General features: G+C 42.3%; 1 protein-coding gene across 24 annotated transcripts in view; it reads left to right on the top strand.

The window, feature by feature from the left end:
* TENM3 (teneurin transmembrane protein 3) overlaps positions 1 to 26,046 on the top strand; it is a 486,507-nt gene extending 460,461 nt beyond the window's left edge. For all 24 annotated transcript variants that reach the window (XM_074588367.1, XM_074588383.1, XM_074588378.1 and 21 more), the window contains 6 exons: positions 853 to 1,028; positions 1,733 to 1,968; positions 8,015 to 8,311; positions 9,502 to 11,113; positions 13,855 to 13,985; positions 18,195 to 26,046. In XM_074588367.1, the coding sequence (XP_074444468.1) occupies positions 853 to 1,028; positions 1,733 to 1,968; positions 8,015 to 8,311; positions 9,502 to 11,113; positions 13,855 to 13,985; positions 18,195 to 18,950 (3,208 nt within the window). In that variant the 3' untranslated portion in view covers positions 18,951 to 26,046. The remainder of the gene's footprint in view (positions 1 to 852; positions 1,029 to 1,732; positions 1,969 to 8,014; positions 8,312 to 9,501; positions 11,114 to 13,854; positions 13,986 to 18,194) is intronic.
* Positions 26,047 to 27,687: the final 1,641 nt, after the last annotated feature.

Below are 27,687 nucleotides of genomic sequence, written 5' to 3'. Positions count from 1 at the left end.
ATATTGTGGACACAATGCATGTTTGGATGTGAGCATGGTCTCAGGTCTTGTACCGATGGTCTATACCTAACGCAGCGTAGGAAAATACATGGTTTAGACATCATACATCTACTTAATTACAGAAATTGTATCTACCTATTCATATTAAACGGATATATAGCTGTTGGTTTAAAGAAATGTCAGCAGAGCAAGAAAAAAGACCATCTCCTGCAATGGCTTGTGCCACAGTTCTCAAACTATGATCCACGGGCAGCTAACGAGTTACATACGCTAGCTGTTCTGATTTCCAGCTACAAGCAGCTTAACTAGATTAAATATTACTCCAGATTCTTTCTTTTAATAATACAAGGGATGTTAAGCACTCAGGAACTGGAGGGCAGGTGGTCTGCATGATCATTGAATAGGAAAGGCCCCAGAGACACTCTTATTAAGATACCCTTTTTATGAAAAATTTTGAGGATTCCTACAATAACAGCAAAATCTAGTCCAATAACAGGGAGCGAGTACAGAATGCTATAGAATTTAGCACCAGTAAATATGCTCCCCTTGAAATGGTGAATTAGATGTGCAGCAGGATCTGGTCACACTTCAAAGAATAATATGCAGAGCTGAAGATCCATCTGTTTGCTCTTGCTATCGCATGGAGGCTCCTGTATGTTAAGCAGTCTTTTGACTACTTCAAAGCACGTTTGAAGTCTTTGCTGTGCCTATCCCATGCAGAAAAAAAGCAAACGTGCCTTAACAATGTGAGTAGCTGGTAGTTTCGTTCATTTTACTTGTAAATGAAAACAATTTGTTCCTGCTATGTCTCATTTCTGGACTCTCTTTTTTGTTGTTTTTCTATTTTTTTAGCTACGATAGCGAGGGCCGTCTAACAAACGTTACATTCCCAACTGGAGTTGTCACTAACCTTCATGGGGAAATGGAAAGGGCTATTACAGTGGACATTGAGTCATCCAGCAGAGAGGAAGACGTCAGCATCACTTCCAACTTATCATCAATCGATTCTTTCTACACCATGGTCCAAGGTATTGTAAACAAAACATTTCTCAGCAGATACCTGACCTGAAAACTCTTTTCTTATGGTACAAGCAGCTCCAGTCGGACGCATTAAGAGGGAAGCTTTAGAGGCGTAGTTCTTGGAGGAAGGGGTGATACGTACATGTTTCCATACATATATGAAAAGAACAGTTCAGGGAAAGAAGGAGTTGCGATGAAAGTACAATTAAAAATGTTTTCCAACCACATAGCTTTTGTAAACAGCTATGGGAAGTAGTTAGAATACCTGCTTTGCATTAAAAGGGGATCTTGGAAAGGAAAGAGAAATGGATTGAAAGGGAAACAGGTGCAGAAATAGGGTGAAGTGAGATTTTAGCTTTAAAACTGCATGTGACATCCCAGCAGCCACAACCTTGCAAAAGTCAGTAGTCATAGTATGCTTGGGATTAGGCCAAAAATGCCTAATGAAACAGCAGAAAATGTGTTTTTTGCCAGTCCAAAGAATATACTCGGAGGGTGGGATCTTCTTAAGCATTTAAGCAACTTTGCAGACAGGTCCCAAAGGCATTTGTTCTCTGGTGTGGCACGGACACTCTTACCAGTCTCACCCTGGGTGTTTATACCATTGGGTCAGTTACGTGAAGTCAAGATGTTACATGTATAAAGCGTGCAGGACAAAAGCAGACTCTTAACCCACGTGGGTGACCTGTGCTTCTCCTTCTTGCCTTTGCAGATCAGTTAAGGAACAGCTACCAGATTGGTTATGACGGCTCGCTGAGAATCCTCTATGCCAGCGGCCTGGACTCACACTACCAGACAGAGCCGCACGTGTTGGCTGGCACTGCCAACCCAACCGTGGCAAAGAGGAACATGACCCTCCCGGGGGAGAACGGGCAGAACCTGGTGGAGTGGCGATTCCGGAAAGAGCAAGCCCAGGGAAAGGTCAACGTGTTTGGCCGAAAGCTTCGGGTAAGCACGCAAGCATGCGTGGTATCTACTGCATCCTCGTTAAGTGAAAGGAAATGTAAATACGTCCCTGTAGGTACCACCATCGAACAATCACAGAATACTTACTGTGGACAAACTTACTCTAGAGCCGAAAGTACTTGCTTTTATTACTTCACTTACTGGCTGTTTTCCTTATTAATTGCTCTTTTCTGTGGATTTTAAACGGTTGGTTTTAGCCTGGAATGCATTAGAGTGCATTGGGATAAAAGAATAATTCTCTGCTTTCCCTCACTGTTTTTGTTTCTGGTACGGAATTCCCACGCCTCATTTTGAATCTTGTTTTCAATTATTCTACCATAAGTTAGCACAGTCCTAGGATTTTCTTTCTTTTTTTTTTTTATTTTAAATAAAAATTGTACTAATACTTATTTCTGGTAGAAAGGGTTTAACTGTCTGTTCATGTGTACCGCATATTCCTCCAACATATGTCTTTACCATTTTGTTGGCATTTCTTCCTCCTATATAGTGAGTGAAATATAAGTAGGAAGCAAACTATGATTTATGACAGCCATTTGGTAAAGACAACGTAGATTAAGCATTTAAAATTGTGTTGCCAGGAGACCATTTCAAGACCACACTAGAGGTCTGACTTGCTATTAGAACTGAACTCAGTTCTTTAAAATAAGGCATGGGCAGTATATCAAACGAAGGTAAGTCATTTCAGACCACTTGACTTCTAAGAGGTAACATGCCATTTTAAATCTTAAAATATTTTATATCTTCCTTTGGGACGAGAAAGGAGGGAATGCTGCCATGCACCTTACATTCCTCTCTACCACTTGCTCTGCAAGAAGAATGGATTTTTTTTCCAAGAAGGAAGAATGATTATGCGCAGTAGCTGCTGCTTAAGAACAACATACCCGTACCTAGCTATGGCAGCTGCCTGACACGGATAAGGAATAGGAAAAGGAAGCCAGGCTTCTGGAGCTCATCCTTGTGGTTCTGGTTCATAGGCATGTCATTGCATAGCACGGTGGGATAATACACCTGCCAATGCATTTGAGAAAGAAGCCCAAGAGAAAATAAAATAACCATACCGATGACATTTGGTTTTGGCAGCGAAACAAATCGCCGTGAGTGCAGTTCTCACAAGTGAAGCAAAATTTTGGTATTCAAGTGCAGAGGAGGTAAAAGAAATGTCATGGGCACCCTTAACTTGGAAGAGTTACCAGGAAAAAAGGAGCAGCAGAGAAGAGGGAAAGATTTAAGAAGATGGAGGGGAAAGTGAGAGATTATAGATTAGGATAAAATAGTAGTAATTTATTGTTTACACAAATGAGAGAAGCAGGGCAGGTGGAGATGGGCTAATAAGAGAAAAATGCCAAAAAAAAAAAAAAGTAAAGAACCTTGTCAGCAAGAAAAAAAAAAAAGGAAGGTTTTCGAAATTGATTTACATGGGAAGATATTACAGAAATGTCGCTCGGGGGTGGGTGGGGGAAAGTACGAAAGCAGAGAAAGAAAACAACAGAAAGACAAACAGGAATAACTTAGGGAGCTCATAATTTCCATCTACAGATATGTCAGCAGCATTTTGCTGCAAAGAAGACAAATGTAGACAAAAAACAGTGACAAAATGTATTGCCAGTAAATGTACTCATACATATGACACTTTCACTGCATTTTATATATATATGCAGTATCTAACGTTACCAAGTACACCCTCAGGTACTCTCCTGGTTTCCTCTCTTGTATTAGTTCTACCCATTACTAGTAGTCTTTATAAATAAATTAAAAATTATGCCACCATCCCTTAACTAAACAATCCTCCATCAATCTTCTGTTCAGACTTGTTTCGTATTTGTTCAATAAACTAATTTTGTCCCTGGACCTGTAGGTTTGGTCTGTAGGTTGGCCTTTGGCAGAGGTGCCGACCGTCCTCTACATGAAAGAGCCTTTTTAGGGCATTTGTACCGAGGCCAGACAGACCCTCATCACAAGGGTCTCTAATAAAGGAACCGGTACGAGCTCTGTCTGAGGGGGTGCCCCCAGAGCAGACAGGTAACACAGATGGGGGGGCTCACAGGAAGAGTTTGCTCTGCCTCCTCCTGAGCCCTGATGTGCTCCGAGCACTGCAGAGGTCCCCAGTTGTCACTTTACCTCTTGAATCTCTCTGTAAGGCACAGCAACTCACTCCTGCTCCTAATGGGGGAGTTACACTCAGATTTCATGCTTCTCGTTGCAAAGAAAAACAGAAGTTAAAGGACAGCAGGATAGATGGACACCTAAATTACTGAAACAGAGCAGGACTGTAGGTAGGGACTGTCAAGAGATTCAGTTTTGTGTCATTAAGTGTTTCTTCATTGAAAATTTCCTGAATTACTATTTTGTATTGCATTTGGGTGGCAAGGTTTTGATAGTGGGGGGCAACAGGGGTGGCTTCTGTGAGAAGCTGCTAGAAGCTTCATCCAAGTCTGATAGAGCTAATGCCAGCTGGCTCCAAGACGGACCCACCACTGGCCAAGGCGACAGCAGCAGTGCCTCTGGGATAATATTGTTAAGAAGTGGTAAAAAACCGGTGCAGCTGCAGCCAGAGAGAAGAGTGAGAATATGCGAAAGAGCTCTGTAGACGCCAAGGTCAGTGCAGAAGGAGGGGGAGGAGGTGCTCCAGGGGCTGGAGCAGAGATTCCCCTGCAGCCCGTGGTGAAGACCATGGTGAGGCAGGCCGTCCCTCTGCAGCCCGTGGAGGTCCATGGTGGAGCAGAGATCCACCTGCAGCCTGTAAAGTTCCATGGTGGAGCAGATATCCACCTGCAGCTCCTGGCAGGACCTGTGGCCCTGTGGAGAGAGGAGCCCACACTGGCGCAGGTTTGCTGGCAGGACTTGTGACCCCGTGGAAGGGTCCCAGGCTGGAGCAGTTCATGAAGAACTGCAGCCTGTGGGAAGGACTTATGTTGGAGAAGTTTGTGAAGGACTGTCTCCCATGGGAGGGACCCCACGCTGGCGCAGGGGAAGAATGTGAGGAGTCCTCCCCTGAGGTGGAAGGAATGGCAAAGACAATGTGTGATGGACTGACCACAAACCCCATTCCCCGTCCCCCTGCACCACTCACAGGGAGGAGGTAGAGAAATGGGGAACGAAGTTGAGAAGAAGGGAGGGGAAGGGGGGAGGTTTTTTTGAGATTTGAGTTTATTTCTCATTACCCTACTCTGATTTGATTGGCAATAAATTAAATTTCCGCAAGTCGAGTCTGTTTTACCCGTGACAGTAAAGGGCGAGTGACCTCCCTGTCCTTACCTCAACCCACGAGCCTTTGGATTTATTTTCTCCCCCTGCCCAGCTGAGGAGGGGAGTGATAGAGCAGCTTTGGTGGCACCTGGTGTCCAGCCAGGGTCAACCCACCACATATTTTTATCATAATGAAACCCAGAGGTTTCAAATACATCTGGAGTGTGACTGTCTTAGGCACAACAACAATGTTCAAGTTTTGCTGTAAAAGCATTTTGGTAGCAGAGCTGTTAAGAAACGCTTTAGTTGAAGGCAGTACTTCAGATGACATCCGTTATTCCAGCCCCATGCTGTCCAGTGAAGGAAGCTGTATCACCAAAACTTGCTGTTACTATATTGCCATCTGTATTACCAGATTATGCAAGCGCAGCCAAAATTTCACCAAAAGCTCACGTCTGAAAGCAAGAGCTCTGTCAGCAGAATCTGGAAGCAGGAATCTGGCTGGAGAAAGAGGCATTTCCTCTCTTTCCCCTCTGTCCTGCCCTTACAGAGACCAGACAGATGGAAAGCGAGAAGACAAGGGATGTTATTATCCTGCGTAGCAGCTAAGGCGGTCAGACAGCCAGATTAATTACTCTGCTGCAGTTTACACCAGAAGGATGTGCTTAGCCAAGAAATTAACCACAATTGCTTGGACATCTGCCTTAACCATAAAACCACCCTTCCCTCTTTGCCAATTCAGAAATCAGAAGTGCCCATTCTCACTTCAGTGTCTTAGCCCGAGAGGTAGACAAGAAAATTAGTTAAAATCATAATTAAATGTAAAATAAGGAAGGGAAGATGGAGAGAAAAGGAGGGGAAAAAAATTCAGAGAAGCAAAAGAAGCAGGGAGATGCAGAGATGAGTGCAGGCATGCGTGGGAGAGGGTGGGAAATACAAGCCAGAGATAAACAAGATTTAAGAGTGAATTTAGGCAAATGATTGAGTATTAAGTGTTGGAAAATTTAAACAAAAGCTACCTGAAAATGAAAAAGTCAAAAAAAAACAACAAAAAGGAAGTGAATGGGAATGCTTCATAGTTAAGTTTAACCTACCTCTAGAATCAGTCCTGTAGTGTTAATTTAAATAACATTTGATGGCTCATTAAATATATAAAGTAGCTATTCTGCATCTGCTAGGTTTTTTAGAAGATTTACATGAAAACTTTTGTTCTGAAATTGATTGTGCAGCTTGTTCTCATGCCAGCAATTTCATACTGAAAAGGAGAAAGGTAGTGTAGATAGACAGACAGACCGACAGACAGACCGACCAACCGATTAAGCAAAACTGAGCATTTTTAGGATTTTTTTTTTTTTCATATTTGCCTATGACCCATCACCAGCACTTTAATACTTTTTATGCCAGTAACAAAGGATCTAATTTATATTGCTCTTTTAGAAGCTCGTCAGCCTCAGGCTGCAAGTACCCATGTCCATGATATATGGATTTTTGAACATACAGCCCTGTAAAACACAAAGCTCCTCCAGTCATCTCTTTGGTCAGGATATCTATTTCATTTTCTTGTTCTTTTCTGAATGTTATTTAGCCACCTTTCTTCACCTCTTCGTAACATCAAGTACTTGAAAGGAACTTTAAAAAAGAATATTAATAGACATAGCTATATGTCCATTTGTCCCATATTTACCATATGTTAGCAAAATACAGTGTTGAAAAATCTTAGTTTGCAGTGTTTCATCCTCACCTGGAAAAACTTTAAAAAAACACAGCAGATACAGAAATGGTTTACGGATGAACAAAGAAATCCTGAAGGCCTGTTTGAGAGAATAAAAACCAGTTCAATGCAGAGAGGGAACAGAGAATTGCGAAGATGGCAATGTGGGAAGAGAAAACCAGACATTTTCCTTTCATAAATACAAAAATGAGAGCTCATTCAATGACGCTGAAAGTTAGAATATTTAGAACACTAAAGTGGGAGGCGGGGGGGAGCCGACAGGTCTTCAATGTAAAAGTATTATATAGAAATCACTATCCACCACAATAGTTTACATATATAAATAATACGGTTTTCAACGTAAATGTATCTAGACTAAGGCTTTAATTTCAAATGAAAACCGTTGTGAACTTCGGAGCATTGATAACTGTTTTTCAGTGGTTCGGTAATCTTCCAGTCATGTATGGCTTTCAGTGGGCAGTTAACTGGGAGAAAGACAGAATCCTCTACTAAGGATTATTTCAGCCCCATAAACGTATTGCAGCTGTGGATGGTATACCGAGTTCAACTTCCGTGTGATCCAGAAGGGGAAAGAAAGCCTATGTTCTAAGAACTGTTTAATCTAAATTTGAAGATTTAACGTGCTTTTGAAGATCTTAATTTTGTATTTACCGTTTTGAAAAATACTTGCTGTGGAGGATTAGGATTCAGTTCTTTCTTAGCGTGATTGTTACAAACCAGACAAGGGGTTGCTGGGAATATGTTTTGACAATAATTTGCAGAAATACTTAGGGCTGCCTGCAAAAGAAGTAGTTTGTTTGCTGAAATGGCCCCATTTATTACAGAAGTTTTCAATGCACATCTTTCAGTATTTTCTTAACAGTTGACTAAGCATCAAGAAAGAACATATTGCAACAGATTCTGGGCCACCTCTTCATATAATGAGACCTTCTAAAGTAGATGCTAATGTAGCGCCTTGCATTTATGTCAAGAAGTTGCTAAAATAATTTACGCACACAGCAAATCAATCACTGTAAATGGTATTTACAGAATAGGTAGCTTTGTGGAAATAATAAGTGGCTAGGGTTTGAACAGCATGATTTATTGTGTCATTTTGTTTGCTTTAAAAAGGTTAATGGCAGAAACCTCCTTTCAGTTGACTTTGATCGAACCACAAAGACAGAAAAGATCTACGATGACCACCGTAAATTCCTGCTGAGGATTGCCTACGACACGTCAGGCCACCCCACCCTGTGGCTACCGAGCAGCAAGCTGATGGCTGTCAATGTTACCTACTCATCCACGGGTCAAATAGGCAGCATACAGCGAGGGACGACTAGTGAAAAAATAGAGTATGATGGACAGGGAAGGATAGTGTCTAGAGTGTTTGCTGATGGGAAAACCTGGAGTTACACCTACTTGGAAAAGGTAAAGAACACTCAGGTTTTAAAAAACGCTTCAAATGGGCTGAAATTCTGCAGCATCTGACTGCTGCATACAAAGCAAAACCAGGTAGTAGAAGCACATTTCAATTATTCTAAGTATCAACATGTGATTCCTAGGGGAATGTTTTATACAATAGATACGTAATCACGCTGTAGCTAATTGCTAGGAATTGATGTCTTTTTAAATCATTTAGGCCACTGACTAACAAGAAGCATCTGTATTTACCTTTATTCTTAACGCTTAAAATAAGGTTCAGGGACTAGATCCCTGCAGTGTAATTCAGCTGAAAACAGTTTGTAAATTCTTCACTGTTGTTTTTTTTCACTACCAAGAAAAGCTCTTGCTTCTAAATAGTTTCAGCTGTCAATTTGTACTTGCTATATGTTGTGGCATCGAAATAAATGATAGGTGAAGAATCTTCGTTATATACAACGATTGCTGAAAAATAGCTCTCCCTCTAGAAATACCTGTGAAAATCCCCCTTGTGAGATCTCACGCCTGCTATGCAAAAAGAGAAGCCATTTCCTTCTGGGGTTTAAATATATTTCTACTGAAGCTGTTGCTCAGCAAATACTGTTTACTAGTCATTGCAGACATAATTTAATCAAGACCTATGATACATAATAGCCACACATCAGAAAAATGTCAGAATAATTCCGAGTAGCTCCTTTTGATATAAATACTCAAACAATCGTTTTGCCTGTGTCTGAAAAGCCTACAGAACAAGAACACAGTATTCAGGGATCTCAGGCTATTCAGATTCTTCAAAATCCTCTCTAATTGTAGGGAAGAAATTGTATCTCCCATATGTTGTTCTCCTCGTGAGTTAATGGCTCTAAGACAGTTTTACTTCTTCCCATATTAAACATGACTTATCTGAATCCATTGACAATCTGCTGTTTAGCTGTGAGTGCTTGATAAAAGAGTGATACAGTCATAACAAGTAGCAAATTATGAATGTGGAACTACTAATTACAGAACCCCTTACAATTAAGCATCCAAGTAAATTAGGCAGGGAGATGTTAACAACATGTAAGGTCAAGGATAACTCAATTAAAGAGGAGATAATTTTCTCAAGTGGGAATGTCACGTTTTTGTGAAGAAATAGTATCAGTATATGGGGGGATAATCCACCATTTGTCACATGGTAAAAATCTGTTCTTAATTTTCAGTCAATGGTTCTTCTGCTTCATAGCCAACGGCAGTATATCTTCGAATATGATTTGTTGGATCGGCTTTCTGCTGTCACCATGCCCAGTGTTGCTCGTCATACCATGCAGACTATCCGCTCCATTGGCTATTACCGGAATATATACAACCCCCCGGAAAGTAATGCTTCTGTTATAATGGACTACAATGAAGAAGGGCAGCTCCTTCAAACTGCTTTCCTGGGGACAAGCCGAAGAGTATTATTCAAGTACAGACGGCAGACCAAGCTCTCAGAAATTCTATACGATAGTACAAGAGTTAGTTTTACTTATGATGAGACAGCAGGAGTCCTGAAAACAGTAAACCTGCAAAGCGATGGTTTTATCTGCACCATTAGATACAGGCAAATTGGCCCATTGATTGACAGACAGATTTTCCGCTTTAGCGAAGACGGAATGGTAAATGCCCGATTTGACTACAGCTATGACAATAGCTTCAGAGTGACTAGCATGCAAGGCGTCATCAATGAAACCCCACTGCCTATTGATCTCTACCAGTTTGATGATATCTCTGGCAAAGTTGAACAGTTTGGAAAATTTGGAGTTATATATTATGATATTAACCAGATCATTTCGACAGCTGTAATGACCTACACAAAACACTTTGATGCACATGGCCGCATCAAGGAAATTCAGTATGAAATATTTCGGTCATTAATGTATTGGATTACAATTCAGTACGATAACATGGGACGAGTGACAAAAAGAGAAATTAAGATCGGGCCATTTGCCAACACCACGAAATATGCTTACGAATATGATGTAGATGGTCAGCTCCAGACAGTTTATCTGAATGAAAAAATAATGTGGCGATATAACTATGACCTGAACGGCAACCTCCACTTGCTCAACCCCAGCAGCAGCGCCCGTTTGACACCGCTTCGCTATGACCTGAGAGACAGAATAACTCGACTGGGGGATGTTCAATACCGATTAGATGAAGATGGATTTCTGCGCCAGAGGGGTACTGAAATCTTTGAATACAGTTCAAAGGGCCTTCTTACTCGAGTTTATAGCAAAGGCAGCGGGTGGACGGTGATTTACCGTTATGATGGACTCGGACGACGAGTCTCCACTAAAACTAGCCTTGGACAGCATCTCCAGTTTTTTTACGCAGACCTTACTTACCCAACCAGGATAACTCATGTGTATAACCACTCGAGTTCGGAAATCACATCTCTTTACTATGATCTGCAAGGACACCTTTTTGCCATGGAAATTAGCAGTGGAGATGAGTTTTACATTGCATCGGACAATACAGGGACACCACTGGCTGTTTTCAGTAGCAATGGTCTCATGCTTAAACAAATTCAATACACTGCTTATGGAGAGATCTATTTCGACTCTAACCTTGATTTCCAGCTGGTAATAGGATTCCATGGAGGCTTATACGACCCACTGACCAAGCTCGTCCACTTTGGAGAAAGAGATTACGACATATTGGCAGGCCGGTGGACAACGCCCGATATTGAAATCTGGAAGAGAATTGGAAAGGATCCAGCTCCTTTTAATTTGTACATGTTTAGAAATAACAACCCAGCCAGTAAAATACACGATGTGAAGGATTATATCACAGGTAAAAGAAGGTTATTTAATTGCAAGACTGTCTCCCACTTGCTCAAAAATTTCCCTATCTGTGTTCTAATAATCTGGAATCTGATTATCATCTGAGTTACAGGCTGAGGATATTGTCCAGGGAAGGTTAGTAAAGAAACTCTCAGGGAAGATAATTGTTCAGAAAAGTACTTGGCTTTTAGAAACACATCGACAAAGGGATTTTAGCTTGGGGGTGCTGGACTATAGCCATCCAATTGAGACTGGAATTCACAATTTTGGTGAAGTATCTCAGTGTGTCCTATTTGGAAAAGTTATTTATGAGGAAGCGTTAAGAATAATTACAGCAAACACACTTATCAGGAATAGTGAAATAGCAAATGGGAGATCCTGAAAATATCTCATCTAAGGTTTAGACATTGATTTAGGTACCTGTGTAAGAGATTAGGATCCACAGGCCATTATTAGCTTTCAGGTTTAAGTAACTAAACCTAAACCTTGTGCCCTACACAGTCCTTGTGCTGCTTCAATATTGGACCCAAAAACATAATTCAGTGCATTTCAGTGTATACTGAGGGGTTGGGTTTTCCGAAGTATATTTTGGAGTACCAGTGGAGTACATCTCGTCCTCTCCCACTGACTGAACTGTAACACACGGTGCCTCAGCTCAAGATCTCAGTGCATTGGGAGAGGGAAGAGGAGCTCTAGGTTCTCCTTCCAATACTGTTACACGTTACGCAGTGCTCTTATAATGAAAAAAATAGACTCCCTGAGCAAGTACAAAAGTAAGAACCCCTCAAGACCATTCATGAGAATCTCCTTCCATGCGGATTAGAGTCAGGCTTCTTTGTGGCTCTGGGCTACTGAGCAGTAAAAATTGCATATTCATAGACCAGAAAGACCAAAGGCAAGAGGGAGTGAGACTGTAAGGTAGCAAGGGCAGGAGGGGTCTTTCTGTGACCGACTGACCTCATTAACATGGCAGCAAATATTCACTGCAGGTTGGCTGATATTTTCCAGGGTAGGTTTTTGCAAGGCTACTAATGTAATTTGGCTAAGAAAGAGAAGCCCAATATGCTCCAGGCCAGCACAAATTAATGAGTACACAGCCAGAAGCAAGGAAGGAGCTGGATATACAAAAAGGAGCGTGAACTTCTCTTTCGGCAACAGAAAGCTGCTAACGTGCTGCTTCTTGTATAACTGAGTTCTTAGGGAACCTATTGCTTTTTGTGGGTCTAGTTAGTGATGTGTAGTGTTTTCCATTATTCTACATACAAAAAACCCTGATTGCACATCACCAGAAGTTTCTGAAAAATGCATGGCTCAGATACATTTGAATTTTCATATTTTAATAGATGTAAATAATCCAAAATATTTTACGCAGACAGTGCCAGACTACTGGAGGTGCTCAGCCCCACTTACTTATGAGCTGCGAGACTACCACTCAGAAAAGCATCCTGGGAATCAAGTGGGTTTGCATTAATTTAACAAAGAGCAGCTATTAACAGGGTTGCTAACGTGCTGCGTGGGAGCAAGGATAATAACAGACCTTTGAATCTGTCCTCTTTCAGCAGCATGTGCTGTAGGGGATGCAGTTGCAATCAGATTCTTTGTGGCATTGAAAATGATGCACTTAGTTCAAAAATTGCCCTCAAAATACAGTTTTAGTTCTTTTCTTAACATCTTTGATGTATGGAATACATAGCCATGCACTGCTCATATAAGGTTATCATTACAAAGAGCAATTTCTCTGACTGGCAGTTTTACATGCAGAGCCTCATGAGGCGCATCATTTATCTGGAACGGTTAGAAATTATTTTAAGGTAAATATTTTTTAATTCTTTTGACATTTGGAAAAATTTGGTTCCTTGTTCCACTTATTTGGGTCTTTCTTAAATGAAAACTGCTAGACTCAGTAAGGAGCACTCTGCCAACTTGTGCAAAGCTTAGTATTTGTGAAAGATAGGGTAGAACGACAGAAACAAGGCAGAGCACCCATTCTTGCCCAACAATTGTTAACTAATTGATTGTTGGCATCCCTAATTTATGTATTTTTTACAGAACATAAAATGTATCACAAATAATGTTATCTAATGCTAATTTAGTGTCCTGTCTGCTTACTGATGCAATGGTAATACATTTCATTAGTTTTTAATTTCATCAGTCCGACCTCACATTGAAGAGGGGGAGATTTCTCTTGAATCAACATAAAATATTGGCCAAATCATTTAGAAGGTAATTGGCTGTATAGGTGTTACTTCAGGGCTAGTTTGACGACATTACAGTAACGCATACGTAACAAAAGGACAGGATGTACTCTGCAGCACTACTTCTTTTTTGCTTTGTTTTAAAGTATTGATGTTGAAGGCGCGACATGGAGCCTGTTCAGCCTGACCATGAAATCCCAATTAGTTTAGGCTATATTAGAAGGAACCTCACTTTGCGCTCCTATAGTTGTTCTGGAAGTCACTGAGGACTTCAGAATTGCTGAAACCTGTAATGCCTTTCAAACAAGCATAATGGAATTCTTACATAGAAGAGAAGTTTTCGTGTAAGTTTAGAACTTCAAGTTTACTACACAGGCCTTGCTGTTCTAGCGGTAGTACAAATCCATCCATAGCAAAACGAAGACTGTTTAATAATTTTCATGTTACAGAAGGAAATCAACTCTGACAAAAACTATTCCATGTAAAAATGGTATGATTGCAAAACATAGAACAATTCTAATATTTTTCTCTTCTTTTTTTAATAATTCTCTTGCAGATGTTAACAGTTGGCTGGTGACCTTCGGCTTCCATCTGCACAACGCCATTCCTGGTTTCCCTGTTCCGAAATTTGATTTAACAGAACCTTCTTATGAACTTGTGAAGAGCCAGCAATGGGAGGACATTCCAGTAAGAAACAAAACTAAACATACAAACGGGACAGGACAGAATGTTCCCTTCTATTCAGATCTTATTAGACATGGGTAAACCTGACAGGGTTACTTGCTAAATTAAATCTGAACAGTGCTTTTCAAACCTCTAATTTTTATCTACTTTCAAATGAATTTAAGAAATTACAGATGGTGTTTTTTCTTACAGATTTGCTAAGTTAGGTACCATTTTAAATAAGCTCTTGTTTGCTTTCAGCAATAATAAAAATGCAGAAAGACAATAATCAATGAAAAGAAGTTTAAGGCCTTTTAAAGACGTCTAAGTTTCTTAGCAGAAACTACAGAGATTAGATTTGTACTAACACTCTGCCTGAAGGCAGAAACTGAACACTGTAGTAAAAAATAGACTGTGAAATAAACAGAAGAACAGGTGATATAAATTATGCATACCAGGCACCACTACAATTTTACTTCTCTTTAATATTAACCGTGTTTTATATGTAAAGATAAAATATTGAAAATGAAATTACCTGAGGTAAAACCCATTATATTACATAAAACCAAAACTCCAGGTGCTTATGAAGTTCTTTGGGAGGAAAAAAAATGAACTTCAGTCCTGAAAACCTGCTACAGTTTTAAATCATGGAAGAAACAAATGTGGAAGTTAAAATCTTAATCTGCTATTTAAGAAAATAATATTTACAAATCAAAGTTACTCAAAAATCAAAGACCTGTGCCCTCAAAAATCCTATGATTCTCAGTTAAGATGGAAGCATTAAGAGGCAGTAAAATCCCATTGTGAGCAGTCAAAAACAGATCTCTTAACAAGAACTATGATAGAGAACTTTACGAGATTAAAAGAGGATTTGGAGATTTGGGCAAAGAGGAACCTTATGATATTCAATAAGGGCAAGTGTAGGGTGCTGCACCTGGGGAGGAATAACCCCAGGCACCAGCAGAGGCTGGGGGCTGACCTGCTGTAGAGCAGCTCAGCTGAAAGAGACCTGGGAGTCCTGGTGGACAACGGGATGACCATGAGCCAGCAATGTGCCCTTGTGGACAAGAAGGCCAGTGGCACCCTGGGGTGCATCAAGAAGAGTGTGGCCAGCAGGTCGAGGGAGGTCATCCTCCCCCTCTACTCTGCCTTGGTGAGGCCGCACCTGGAGTACTGTGTCCAGTTCTGGGCTCCCCGGTTCAAGAGGGACAGGGAACTGCTGGAAAGGGTGCAGCAGAGAGCTACCAAGATGATTAGGGGATTGGAACACCTCTCTTATGAAGAAAGGCTGAGGGACTTGGGTCTCTTTAGTCTGGAAAAAAGACGGCTGAGGGGTGACCTTATCAACGCTTATAAATACTTAAAGGGTGGGTGTCAGGAGGATGGGGGCAGGCTCTTTTCAGTGGTGCCCAGCGACAGGACAAGGGGCAGTGGGCACAAACTTGAACATAGGAAGTTCCACCTAAACATGAGGAGGAAGTTCTTTGCTGTGAGGGTGGCAGAGCCCTGGCACAGGCTGCCCAGAGAGGTGGTGGAGTCTCCGTCTCTGGAGACATTCCAAACCCGCCTGGACGCGTTCCTGTGCCACCTGCTCTGCGCGACCCTGCTCTGGCAGGGGGTTGGACTGGGTGATCTCCAGAGGGCCCTTCCAACCCTATGATTCTATGATTCTATGATCTTGAAGAACCTTACAACCTAATTTAGACAAAAAAACATTAGTAGGCCCAGCAGAAGGGAGCATATGGAAGCTAATTTTGCATGCATGAAGTGACCCGCTGTATATATTTTTTAATAGCCAGGGATTGAGTAATGGGAAAAGACCTTAGAGCACAGCATGAGAATAGTGTCTTCCATGAACAGCAGAGGCAGTGAAGGAGGAGCACTGCAAGTACTCCAGGCAAGGTGGTTGTATCAGGAGATAAGAGACCTGTCATCCGGCATGGCTGTGAAGAACTATAAGAGGCTGTTTATTTAGATCTCAAAAGAATGCAATTATCCACTAACACTAGCAAATGTGCATCAGGAAAAGAACCAGTCTGGTCAAAGCGATGAGAGCAGACAGATAGTTGTCAAAAAACTTCACGACAGAGCTCAGCAATGTGAGGAGCCGCAGGGGCATGGGACATGACAGAGAGAAAGAGAGAAGCGGGAGGAACACAAAGATTCAAAATTCTCAGGTAGGAAGAAGCTGCATCTATGGTATTCTCTGTTGAACAAGCAAATGCAATCAGGAGCCAGAAGTAAACACACAAACCACAAAACACACATTCTGGAGTGAGTGAGCTTTACCGAGCTCAGAGGTTTTGCTTCAGAGCTCTGAGGATACATGTTAAAAATAAACAAACTTTGTTATTATGAAGTTGCTATAGCATCTCACTGCTCTCACTGATGAGTGTGCTGTCTAGAATATATTTTTGTGCTCAATACCTTTCATGTAGGATTTGGATTTACAACAGCTGAAATCCATACTTGTTAGCAAGTGCAGTCAGGAATCTGCCACATTCAAGAGAGTTGAGAGCCCAAGTCAATTCATAATTCCCTCAGGAACCATCCCCTCCAGAAAGCCGCCCTCCTGGCAGAGCAGAGAAGGCTTTGCAAACCTTTTGCCAGGCTTTGATTAGCAGCAAGGCTGAATGAAGCCTGTAGGAGTCTGTTAATGACTCCTGCTTGGTCTCCCACCCAGAAATTTGGGAAAACTAAACAGGCTTTTGCCTCATTTGTCAGCAATAAATCAAGTGGGTTAAACAGTATTTTTACTGAAAGGAGAAGGGGTCAATTGGAAGATAAACTGGATCATCTACAGAAACTAAGTACTCCTTTTCAAAAGTGCAGCCAAAGCTATTTAAATCTTCTCTCTGTTTCCTGCTGAGACAACTGCTAGGGCAGCTAGCTGTCTGCTCCCCACCTCTGTCAATACTTGCTCGTTCACAGCTTGTAGCTGTTAAGACCCAGGGTTAGACAGATAAGATATGCCTGTTCTGCGCAGTTGTAAGGTCTCACCCCAGCCACAGTTGACCCCATAACATGAGCTGCCCCACTACGTCGCTGCGTGAGCTAACCATTCCCGCTCGCTGCTCCTGAGCTTCTACCTGCTCTGGCTAACCACAGCAGTTCTACTGTCAGGTCCCGTTCCCCAGCTACCCTCGCTCATCACCAAGAGTCCAGCTGGCCTACTGGGCCACACATAGCTCTTAACAGCCAAGCAAACTTTTTAAACAGCTTCTCCTATCCTAGTTTTTCCATCTTGTGCTTTTGCACCTCACGATTGCACCTCTTACTTCCTCCCCTTTATAGCACACCTACCTTTTCAACAAGAACACCCCAGATATGGTAAACCACGAAATACCAAGCGAGCATATTTCAGACTTGCTGGTGGGTTCTTTTCATTCATTGCCCCTTCTCCTTGCTAGCTGTCAACAAAGCACTCTGCTGTATTCAGGACGGCACCCCCCTAAAGTTCCAGGGAGAGAAGCTGCTCGTCTCTTTTAGGCAGCATGCTGATACCTGCAGTGAAATGGAAGCTCACACAACTGAACTGGCTGGAGCTTTTTCACACATCCCCTTTTATCAGTTTCTGCAATTTTTTGCAAGAAAGGGCATCAGTCCCCAATATTCCACCCCCTTTGCTCTGCACCATTTGCTTCCTTCTCTTTTACTGTAAAGGCTATCATTACAGTTCGATTTCCCCCCTCTTTCTTTAGCAGCTTGAGGGGTTACGAGAGCCTCCCTGCAGTTTGGTGTCAGACTGCAGCTACCTGAGAGGCTCCAGCTCCTGGCTCAGCGTAACGAAAGGCTTGTTCCAGTTCTAACGCACAGCCTCGTGACCTGCAAAAATCTCCTCAATTTGGGTGGACCCACAGTGGACAGGAATCATAGTCGAACCAGATCAGAGGATGAGATGACACTGTAGTAAGAGAGCTCTTACCCATATTTAGTATTACAAAGGTCTGTCCTGCGCCAGCCCAGTAAGTAGCCTCTGAAGTTTGATCTTATTTTTGTGCAGGTTCTCGGGGAGACAAAGAGAAAAAGCACTGAACATTATCACACAAAATAGTCTTGTAACTCAGCAGAACACACAGTATGTAGAGTACGTAGATTTAATTAACTCTTTGGCGCTGTCAGTTGTGGCATATCCTGTTGTCGTCCACGGGCAGCACACCAAGAAAGCCTGGCTGTTTGGCATCTAGAGGGGTACAGATGGCTGGTAAAACTTCTGTCTGTTCTTGTTTACAGCCAATTTCGGGAGTGCAACAACAAGTGGCGAGACAAGCAAAGGCTTTCCTTTCCCTGGGAAAGATGGCAGAAGTGCAGGTCAGCAGACGGAAATCCAGCGGAGAGAAGTCATGGCTGTGGTTTGCTACGGTGAAGTCTCTGATTGGGAAAGGGGTGATGCTGGCTGTCAATCAAGGCAAAGTGCAAACAAACGTGCTCAACATTGCCAACGAGGACTGCATAAAAGTGGCAGCTGTTCTGAACAACGCCTACTACCTAGAAAACTTGCATTTCACCGTTGAGGGCAAGGACACACACTATTTCATCAAGACAACCTCCCCCGAGAGTGACCTTGGGACACTGAGGCTGACGAGCGGGCGGAAGGCCCTGGAGAACGGCATCAACGTCACTGTCTCCCAGTCCACCACTGTGGTGAATGGCAGGACTCGTAGGTTTGCTGATGTTGAAATGCAATACGGCGCTTTAGCGCTTCACGTCCGCTATGGCATGACGCTTGATGAGGAAAAGGCCCGAATACTAGAGCAAGCCAGGCAAAGAGCTCTTTCCAGTGCCTGGGCCAGAGAACAACAGAGAGTCAGAGATGGAGAGGAAGGCGCCAGGTTGTGGACAGAAGGAGAAAAGAGGCAGTTGCTAAGTGCTGGGAAGGTACAAGGATACGATGGGTACTATGTACTCTCTGTGGAGCAATATCCAGAATTAGCAGACAGCGCTAACAATATACAGTTCCTCAGACAAAGCGAGATAGGAAAGAGGTAACACACTGGCTTAGCTCAGGCTGCCAAAGAGACTGTGTACCAGTGTCTTCTAAAAAGGAGACCAAACTGTTTTGCTGCATTACTACTTAAGCCTAAGCTTACACCTTTGCTCAGATTTTTTCTGTAGCACAATCCAAACAGACTCTGCAACGAAAAGAGCGCCTTCCAGAAGAATGATACTGCTAATGACAAAACTTTTTTTTTTCTCAATGACCTTAAAGGTGATCTGCTTTAAAGAATATGTTTACATATGCATATCGCTGCACTCAAGTTGGACTGAAAAGTATTAAAAAGAAGAAAAAAGAAAAGAAAAAGGCCTACAGATTTTGCAACAGGCTGGCTGTTCCTTTGAGGCACTGTATTTAATTAAGATACAGACCCGTACAGTGTTTCCAAATATTACTGAATTGTTGACCTTTGCTTACCAGAAGTAGTCTCTCTCTTTCTCTCTCTCTCTTTCTCTCTCTTTCTCACTGCATAGGATGTGGTATATATCTGTTAATTTTAAAACGTGGGGCAAAAATTACTGTTTATAGACAACCCAACTGCTTTAAACTGTGCTGCTTTCTAAAAGGACATTGGCACAAGTGACTTATGCTACCATGGGAATTTAATAATGGATTTTACAATGCTAACATGGTTTGCCTTGGGGGGAAAATGGCAAGTAGAATCCTTGTTGCAGATAAGCAAAGGAAACCCTGATTTTTTTGTAAATTATGTGAGACAAGTTGTTTATGGATTTTTATATGAATTACAATTTACTGTACATCAAATATTAGTCTCAGAGGAGTTAATTTATGTAAAGTGTTTAAAAAAGTTTATACTTAAAAATAAAATGATAAAAACATGTGCTGTGTGTGATTTTTTTAAAGAAAAAGGAATTGCACCTTTTATGTTATAGCTGTACAGTATAAAGGATTATATTGTAGAGATATAACAGTGATGACTAATGTCCAAAAGTGTTAATATTTTTGTATTAGGTTTAAAGCTGTGCATCTATCACTCTGCTGATAGGATGGGACACTCCAAAGTGGCTGGCCGAACCAGACCGCAGCTCCCTCCCCTCCCGTACTGCTCCTGTCACCCAGGCCAGTGCCACTTCATCAGTCATTGTTAGAAGGCACAGTAACCAAATAAGTCTCGTTTATTATGATGGAAGACTTTAATAGGTTGGGTTTTCCTTGTCTTTTTCCAGCCCTAACGTAATAAATGGACATTTATTCATACCAGGTGGGGTTTCTGTTGTTTTTTTAGAAGCTTTGTTTCACAATGGAGAGAATAGTGTCTCAGGTGCTTGGCAAATTGTATGTAGAAGAAGAAGAAGAAATGATGTAGTTTCATCCAGTTATGTCAACTTTGTCTTCTGTATAATACAGCTCTTTTAGATGTTATAACTCCAGATAGAAGAAGCGTACCTCTGACCTGATGCTACAGAATTGCTCTTTAGGCAGGCAGGCTGTTCAGTAGGTTCATCTCCTGGCCTTCAGCTGGCAGATCAAATCCCATTGCTGTGAACGCTGAACCTGGGGATGGAGAGGAAGGTCCAGTTCTAGTGCCTAGTCTGCATCCCCACACCACTGCATAGATCTGGCACGCTCTGCTCCAAGGCCCAGTACATTTGCTGCAGGACAGAACTGAAGTGTGCAGCTGGTTCCTTATAGGAAGCCTGTGGTGGCATCTATGGCATCTGTTCTACACCTTGGCTGAAACCATTCTTAGAGCTTTACTCTCATGAGCACTAAATTCAGCCACAAAATTAAATATTTTTAAGATGAGACAAAATTGGGGTTTTTTGATGTTCATTGAAATATACACAGTATTTCTATCCATGTATTATAATGACGAAACATAGTAAGTGAACGTGTCTTAACTATGAATGGTTCAAGTGGATGTAATAAAAATAGTTTTCTAACTGCTTTGTATTCTGAGAGTCTATGGTATTACATACTCTAAATTGCACATTAGGATTGTTTGATAAACAGATTTGAATTTCTCCCAGCCAAGTCGCTACCGAATCTACAGTACCAGTGCTATTACTGTATGTGTGTATTTGGTAGAGCATACGGAACTAATTACACATATAACGAATGCTAATCATCTATTAGAATGAAAGCACAGATTAGTTAGTATTTTTACCCTTGAAGTCTTGAGGGCCCTAAATTTAGAGAGGATGATATGTCAGACCCCAGAGGCGTGTCAATTGATCTACGTATTCTTTTTAAAGATGTAAAATGCTAGGTGTTCGCAGTTCTGTTGGGTGGCTCTTCCACAGCACTGTATTTAGCATGCTGTAAGTGCTCTCTGTTGAAATAGGCTCATATTCTAAATTATGTCAAATGTTTCTGTTCTGTTTGAATATGAAAAGCTTGTATAACATGTCAACAATGAAATATATCTTCTACTTGACGCGTACCAGTTCCTTCTCCTTTGTTCTGGCACCAATAAACAACAAATTATAGTATCTGTTGGTGATCATTTTAGATAAAGTCAAATCAAGCCAATTAGTGGCCTTGTTAGTAGGTATAATGAGCCTATTTCTTGCTAAAAAAAGACTTGTGATCTGGACATGCTCCTGCAGGAAATAGTGACCTTGGGGAATATATAAACAAAAGATCTTTTTAAAGAAAAAAATATGTATAATTAAAAGAAGCATATTACAAAAAAAAAAGAAAGAAAGGAGATTCTAAGTATTTTAGGCAATGCCAGTCAAAATGCTATCCTGATATTTTGAAATGTATATTTCGTCTGATTTGTATTGTTCTTTTAATTTGCCTTCTTAACTTTATATGTGTCCTGAATTTTCCACAAATTGATAACTATAGATTGCATCTAGGCTTTCCAATAAAAGCCAACCCAATGTGTGTGTGTGTGTGTGTGTTTGTGTTTATATTTGTTTTTTAAATCTGTATGTCAGATATTGCATCTGTGCCATTGCTTTTCTCGTTGTATCGGAAGAAGCAAGCTGATCCAGTTGCGGTGGTATTGATTTGCCTCACGGTTGGCAGTAGCTTTTTTGACTCTGTCCGATGGCCTCATCTGCTAACTCAGCAAAGTGAATTACGCCATGGGATCTCTCAGGTGGCCTACTTTAGAGAAAACATTCAATATACCTCACAAAGCCAAATCTTTTAGAGATAAGGAAAGAATCACTTAGAACTTTTTCTCTCATGTTCTCCCGAGTAAAAATACAACAAAAAGTATTTGATTATAAATAATGAGCTTGGCACTGGTAGTTACATATATACACAGAAGAGATCCTTCAATCCGCATTTAGATCCACTTTGCAGAAACTGCTGACTTCAGCACTGCTGTATGTCAAGAGACTGCTTTGATTTTAGTTGGAACAGGCAGACTTCACCACGCTTACTTTGTAGTGACAACCTCGAGTTGATAACGTGTTGATCCAGCATGAATCAGGTCACTCTGCTTAGCTAACTGTGGCCTAATTTTGTTATTAAAAAAAAAATAAATAGAAAAATTAAAAGCCAGGAAGAGAGCTTTGTATGTTCGCACTTAGGAGGTGGGACATTTGCATTTGACATGGGGGAAAAAAAATGCCCATTGCCACTGCCACTCTTCAGAGGCACTTTTAAAGTGATGGCTGAAAGACTGTAAAAGAAAAAATACCGCATGAAATAACATTTAAAATTACTGCCTATGAGACAATAGGCTGCATTTGCAGAGAATCTGAGATGACAAAATGTTTGAATTCTGTTTTCAGAAAAAAAAGAAAAACAAATCTAAAAGTGTCAATACCTTAGTTTACTGCTAACTCCAGAATGGCAAGCTACAGCTACACATATGGCCAGCTTGAGAACCTTTAAGAAAAAGAGGAAGAGACTAGTGTGTTAATTCTTTGGGGATGGGAAACGCAAAGCAAGACGCTCATTAAAGACAGCTTCTAAGCAGCTTATTAGAAGCTGCTTATTTGACATTTATTAGAAGCTGCCAGGGTTAAAAATAAGCCAAAGCAGAGAGCATCACACAGCATAAACTGAACAGCACAGGCACAGTGACATCATACCCCTCGCTGCAAAGCCACATCCAAACCGACCAGACTGATCAGCTTCTCATCTACAGCCAATTAGTGCTAAGGACTAAATATGCAATGCTTATAAAATTAAATTGATCTTTGACTGCACACACAAGTTGCTGGGGCTCAATAAGCCAAAAAAAAAAAAAAAAAAAAAGACAAAATGAAAACCAGTTAATTGATGGGTAGGTGCCAATTTTTTTCCCCCGGGAAAAAAGGAACACATGGTCTATAGCTGCCATGCTGATGGACAGAGCTTAAGGCTTTAATTTTTCCTCTGAAGTTTTTAGCTTTGTAGCAGAGTGACCATATGAGGCAAATTTAACTGTGTGAATTATACAAAAAGTCAAAACACTAATAATAGATAAAGCCCCGCTCCTCGCCCCCAGACCATTCTTCAAGAGGCGGAATGTAAATAAAGATGCAAACGCTTAATTGAGTGCACAACCAAAATCTGAAAAACACAGCTTGTCTGTTCATCCATCCCAGGAACCTGCGTATTTGTTGCAGATCACTAAAAATGTCTTAGGCCTTTCAGGTTGGAAAAGACAGTGGAAAGGTTCGCTTCTCCTGCCACCTCCTAATCACGAGAGACAATATTGGCTATTGCAGTTGGCACTGTGAGGGTGACGGAGGAACAGGAACATGCTGGGTGACACTCAGACACTGCCCTGCTTTAGTAAGGGGGTGTGCTGGGGATGGAGGGGGACAGGGAGGTGGCCCGTCATTAGGTGGTCTAAAAACACACCAGTGAGAGTGAAGTCACACAGTATCACACAGATACTGGCATGAGGATTATCTTAACTGCACCATTGTTTGTACTCATGCCTTAAAAAAAAAATAGGAAAAAAAAAATCCTTGCCTGATTTCTAGCTTCACAAATGCATGCAATTCTGAGCTATGCAAGGATGACATAAAATCTAGCCCTAAATGAAGAGAAATACACTAAATATTGTTCCCCACTTCTAAACAAAGCAAGCTAAACAGCTACACCATCCCTTTCTTTAAGTGCCTAAGAGTCTTACATGCAATCTGGAAGGTGAAGAACAAGCATAATAACATGGCAGCTCATTAGAGTGTCATGTTTTCACAGAACCTATTTTATTGCATTTAGCAGTTCTGCAGGTAAACCCTCTTGCTGTTAATTACTGTAGGTTCCTAGGTAAATTGAGTAAACCTTTTAATTTACTAAGTTAAAATTCTGTCATTGAGGAATATAAATTTCTAGAGATGCATGCATTTTTTTTTTTTCCTACTATAAACTGAGTCAAAGCTCATAGTAACATAATTATGCAGCTTAGAGTTAATGGTTCCCACAAAGCTGTCTTAATAAAGCCTTTTGGGATTCAGGAGGAAAAGGAGGAAATTCAGAAACTAAGAACAGGGCTGGAAGGCGACAACGTGTTTCAACTGGCTCTAGTTACTCAATCACACTTAAGCTGTCTGAGACAGCAGGGAGAGCGCCATGCATTACAGAGGCATGCGGGAAACTGTTATCCCAACGCAATGAAGTATTTCTACATTCCAAGCCCAGGGATCATTTCAAAACTGAAATTACAGGAATGGCTATCTAATGAACCAATTAACCTTACATCAATCAAAAAAAAAAAAAAAAAAAAACCAAAAAAAAACCCCACCACCCCAGTACAGGGAAAGCTAACACAGGAATGAGTCAAGAATTCAAATCTGAGAGTAACTATAGGCACGCGATGCTGTAGGAAAGTCCATCCAGTGTTTCCTGACAAGAACTAATGGGGAAAATATGGGCTGGGGAGTGCACAAGACCACGATACTAGGACCAGGTGCTACTCACCATTTTCCACAATAAAAAAAAAAAAAAAAGTTACTGATGCAAACATCTGCAGATGACAAAAACTGACAGAGTGGCAAATAATGGCTAGGACAGAGCAGTCATACAGAACAATACAGATCACTCGCTGAAGTGAGCCCATTCAAACAAAATACATTTTAATACAGACAGCTCCAGAAGTAAAATATCTCAGAATAAGAAATGCAAATCTTGCTATGAAAGGTATGTAGCCGCCTACAAGAAAGCAATGACTGGAAAGAATGGGGAGCGCATAATAGATAAATAACTCATTGTGAGATTCCAGTACAATAGTGGTGGCAACGAAGAGCTCATAAGGGTGGGGAAACTTAATGAGATTACTGGCCTTGTTAAACAAGGGAAATAGGAAGGCAATGTTATCTCTGCATACAGCACCAGCAACACTACTCTTGCATACAGTCCTGGTGCACACATCCTAAAGACACTGTTAAAACCCTGGAGAGCGAGCACATGGAGACATCACACATAAATCTGAGGCTTGGCAAAAAAAAACCCCACCACCTTCCAGGGAGAGATTTAAACAGCTCAACTAACAACAACAAAGAACAAACAAACAAACAAAAAGCCAAAGGGTGCTGTGACAATAGACTCCTAAGTGCCTTCGCAGAGAAAAAACACATTGTAGTGAAGTGCTGCTGAGCAGGGGAGCAGGGAAGAGGCAGTGAGTGGGAATACAATTCTGATAAAATTCACTACTGGAAAAAAAAAAAAACCCAAGCCAAAAAATAACAACAACACAGGGCAGGGGGAAGCTTTGCTTCATGACCGCAAGAAGAAACTACAGAAGTGGTTTCCACAAGCTTTTGGCAAAACAGGCGGCTATTGGGACAACATGTAATGGACGCCGGCGATGGCAGTTTCACCCAGACGATGGCTCCGTCCACTGAACCACGCAGGAGCCCCCCCGGGCGAAACCTGCCTAACTCTGGTGAAGGTCAGGGCCCAGGGCTTGGGTTGGGGTTTGCCTTCCTCTTATCCCCTCCCCTTTTCCAACCCTGAAATATACAAGTTAGTTAGATACAGGCTGAAGCCAACAATTACTGTAAAAGCCCTGAGTTTTTAAACGGACAGTGCAAGGCTGAGGCATTTTAAAAACACCCCTCGGTTTCCACAGCAGAGATGCACTGTTCTATTACTTTTTATAGCAGCTGATTATTAAAACGAACTAAAATAAACCTCCTCAGTCTCTATTCAATTCTTTTCACGAGTGGAGTAGAAGCCAATACGCCTGCATGTTTATGTCTCCAAGGCATCCAGAGGCAAGCGTTTAGGTTTAAATAAATAAATAAAATAAAATCATAAAACCTTGTCTGCGCCAACAGTGACTGCGCTTCGCCCTGAGCGTACATTGCCCTCAATTACCGACTCTGCCTTCCCAGGTGCTTCATGCTCTGTCAGCTCCGCTGAAGGCGGGACAGTGTCTCCTCAGCACCCGCTACAAAATGGAGAGACCCTCACCCGGGGGCTGGGGGCGAGGACCGCCGAGCTGACGCCCCAGGGAAAAGAAACTGCTCCCTCCCGAGGCCTGCCCCACCTGATAACTAAGCTCCTTCGGCAACCCGCTCTCCTTTTCCTCCGCCACGGGGCGAGCGGAGGCCCCGGGCGACCCGGCGGGCCGGGCGGGCCCATCAGATTGCCCGCCCGCTCCCTCAGCGCCGCTCGGCCGGGGCTCGAGCGCCCCCTGGCGGGCAGGGGAGGGGCTCGGCCGCCATTTTAGCGGCTGGGCGAGGGCTGTTATCTACAAAAAAAATACATAGATAAATAAATAAATACTGCCTTAAGATGCCGTGTCCCCGAGAGCAGCAACTCATGTCGACCCGCAGCATGGCGCCTGGCTGACCCTGGCACGTCTTGCGGGGCCCAGCGCCACCTCCTGCTCCCTCGTCCGTCTCTGCCCTGCGCCATACCCCCAGCTCTGTGGAAGGGCAGTGCCAGAGGGGGGCCCTGCTTGCTGCCCTCAGTCCGGCTGCCTGCCCCGTGTTCCCCCCCGGCCCCTGCTGTGTCACGATGGTGAGTCATAGAATCATAGAATCATGGAACAGTTTGGGTTGGAAGGGACCTCTAAAGGCCATCTAGTCCAACCCCCTCCGGGGCCATGAGCAGGGACATCTTCAACTAGATGAGGTTGCTCAGAGCCCCATCCAGCCTGGCCTTGAACACCTCCAGGGATGGGGCATCTACCACCTCTACGGGCAACCTGTTCCAGTGCCTCATCACCCTGAGAGTAAACAATTTCTTCCTAATATCTCATCTAAATCTCCCCTCTTTCAGTTTAAAACCATTACCTCTCATCGTATGGCTCCCCTCCCTGATCCAGAGTTCCTCCCCAGCTTTCCTGGAGCCCCTTTAGGGACTGGAAGGGGCTCGAAGGTCTCCCCGGAGCCTTCTCTTCTCCAGGCTGAACCCCCCAACCCTCTCAGCCTGTCCTCACAGCAGAGGGGCTCCAGCCCTCCCAGCATCTCCGGGGCCTCCTCTGGCCCCGCTCCAACAGCTCCGTGTCCTTCTGATGTTGGGGCCCCAGAGCTGGATCAGGTTGCTCAGAGCCCCGTCCAACCTGACCTTCAGTGTTTCCAGGGATGGGGCATCTATCACTTCTCTGGGCAACCTGGGCCAGTGTTTCACCAACCTCAGCGTAAAAAATTTACTGGTCTGCCATCCCTTTTGCTGGCAATTCAGCCCAACTTGTTGCAGCCAGCAATAAGTTGCTGCGCTAATGCCACCTTGTTTCTTTTTAAATGCAATCAAAGGGTGCCAGCTTGATTGCTGGTATATGCTTTTATAAAATACATGGGTATTTTTTGGTTTTAACTGCACAAAAGGCATTTACAGATGGCTTTCATCTGCAGCCAGTGATCA

Source organism: Larus michahellis, chromosome 5 (assembly GCF_964199755.1).
Source record: "Larus michahellis chromosome 5, bLarMic1.1, whole genome shotgun sequence".
Classification (NCBI taxonomy): domain Eukaryota; kingdom Metazoa; phylum Chordata; class Aves; order Charadriiformes; family Laridae; genus Larus; species Larus michahellis.
This window is presented reverse-complemented; position numbering and strand designations above follow the sequence as displayed.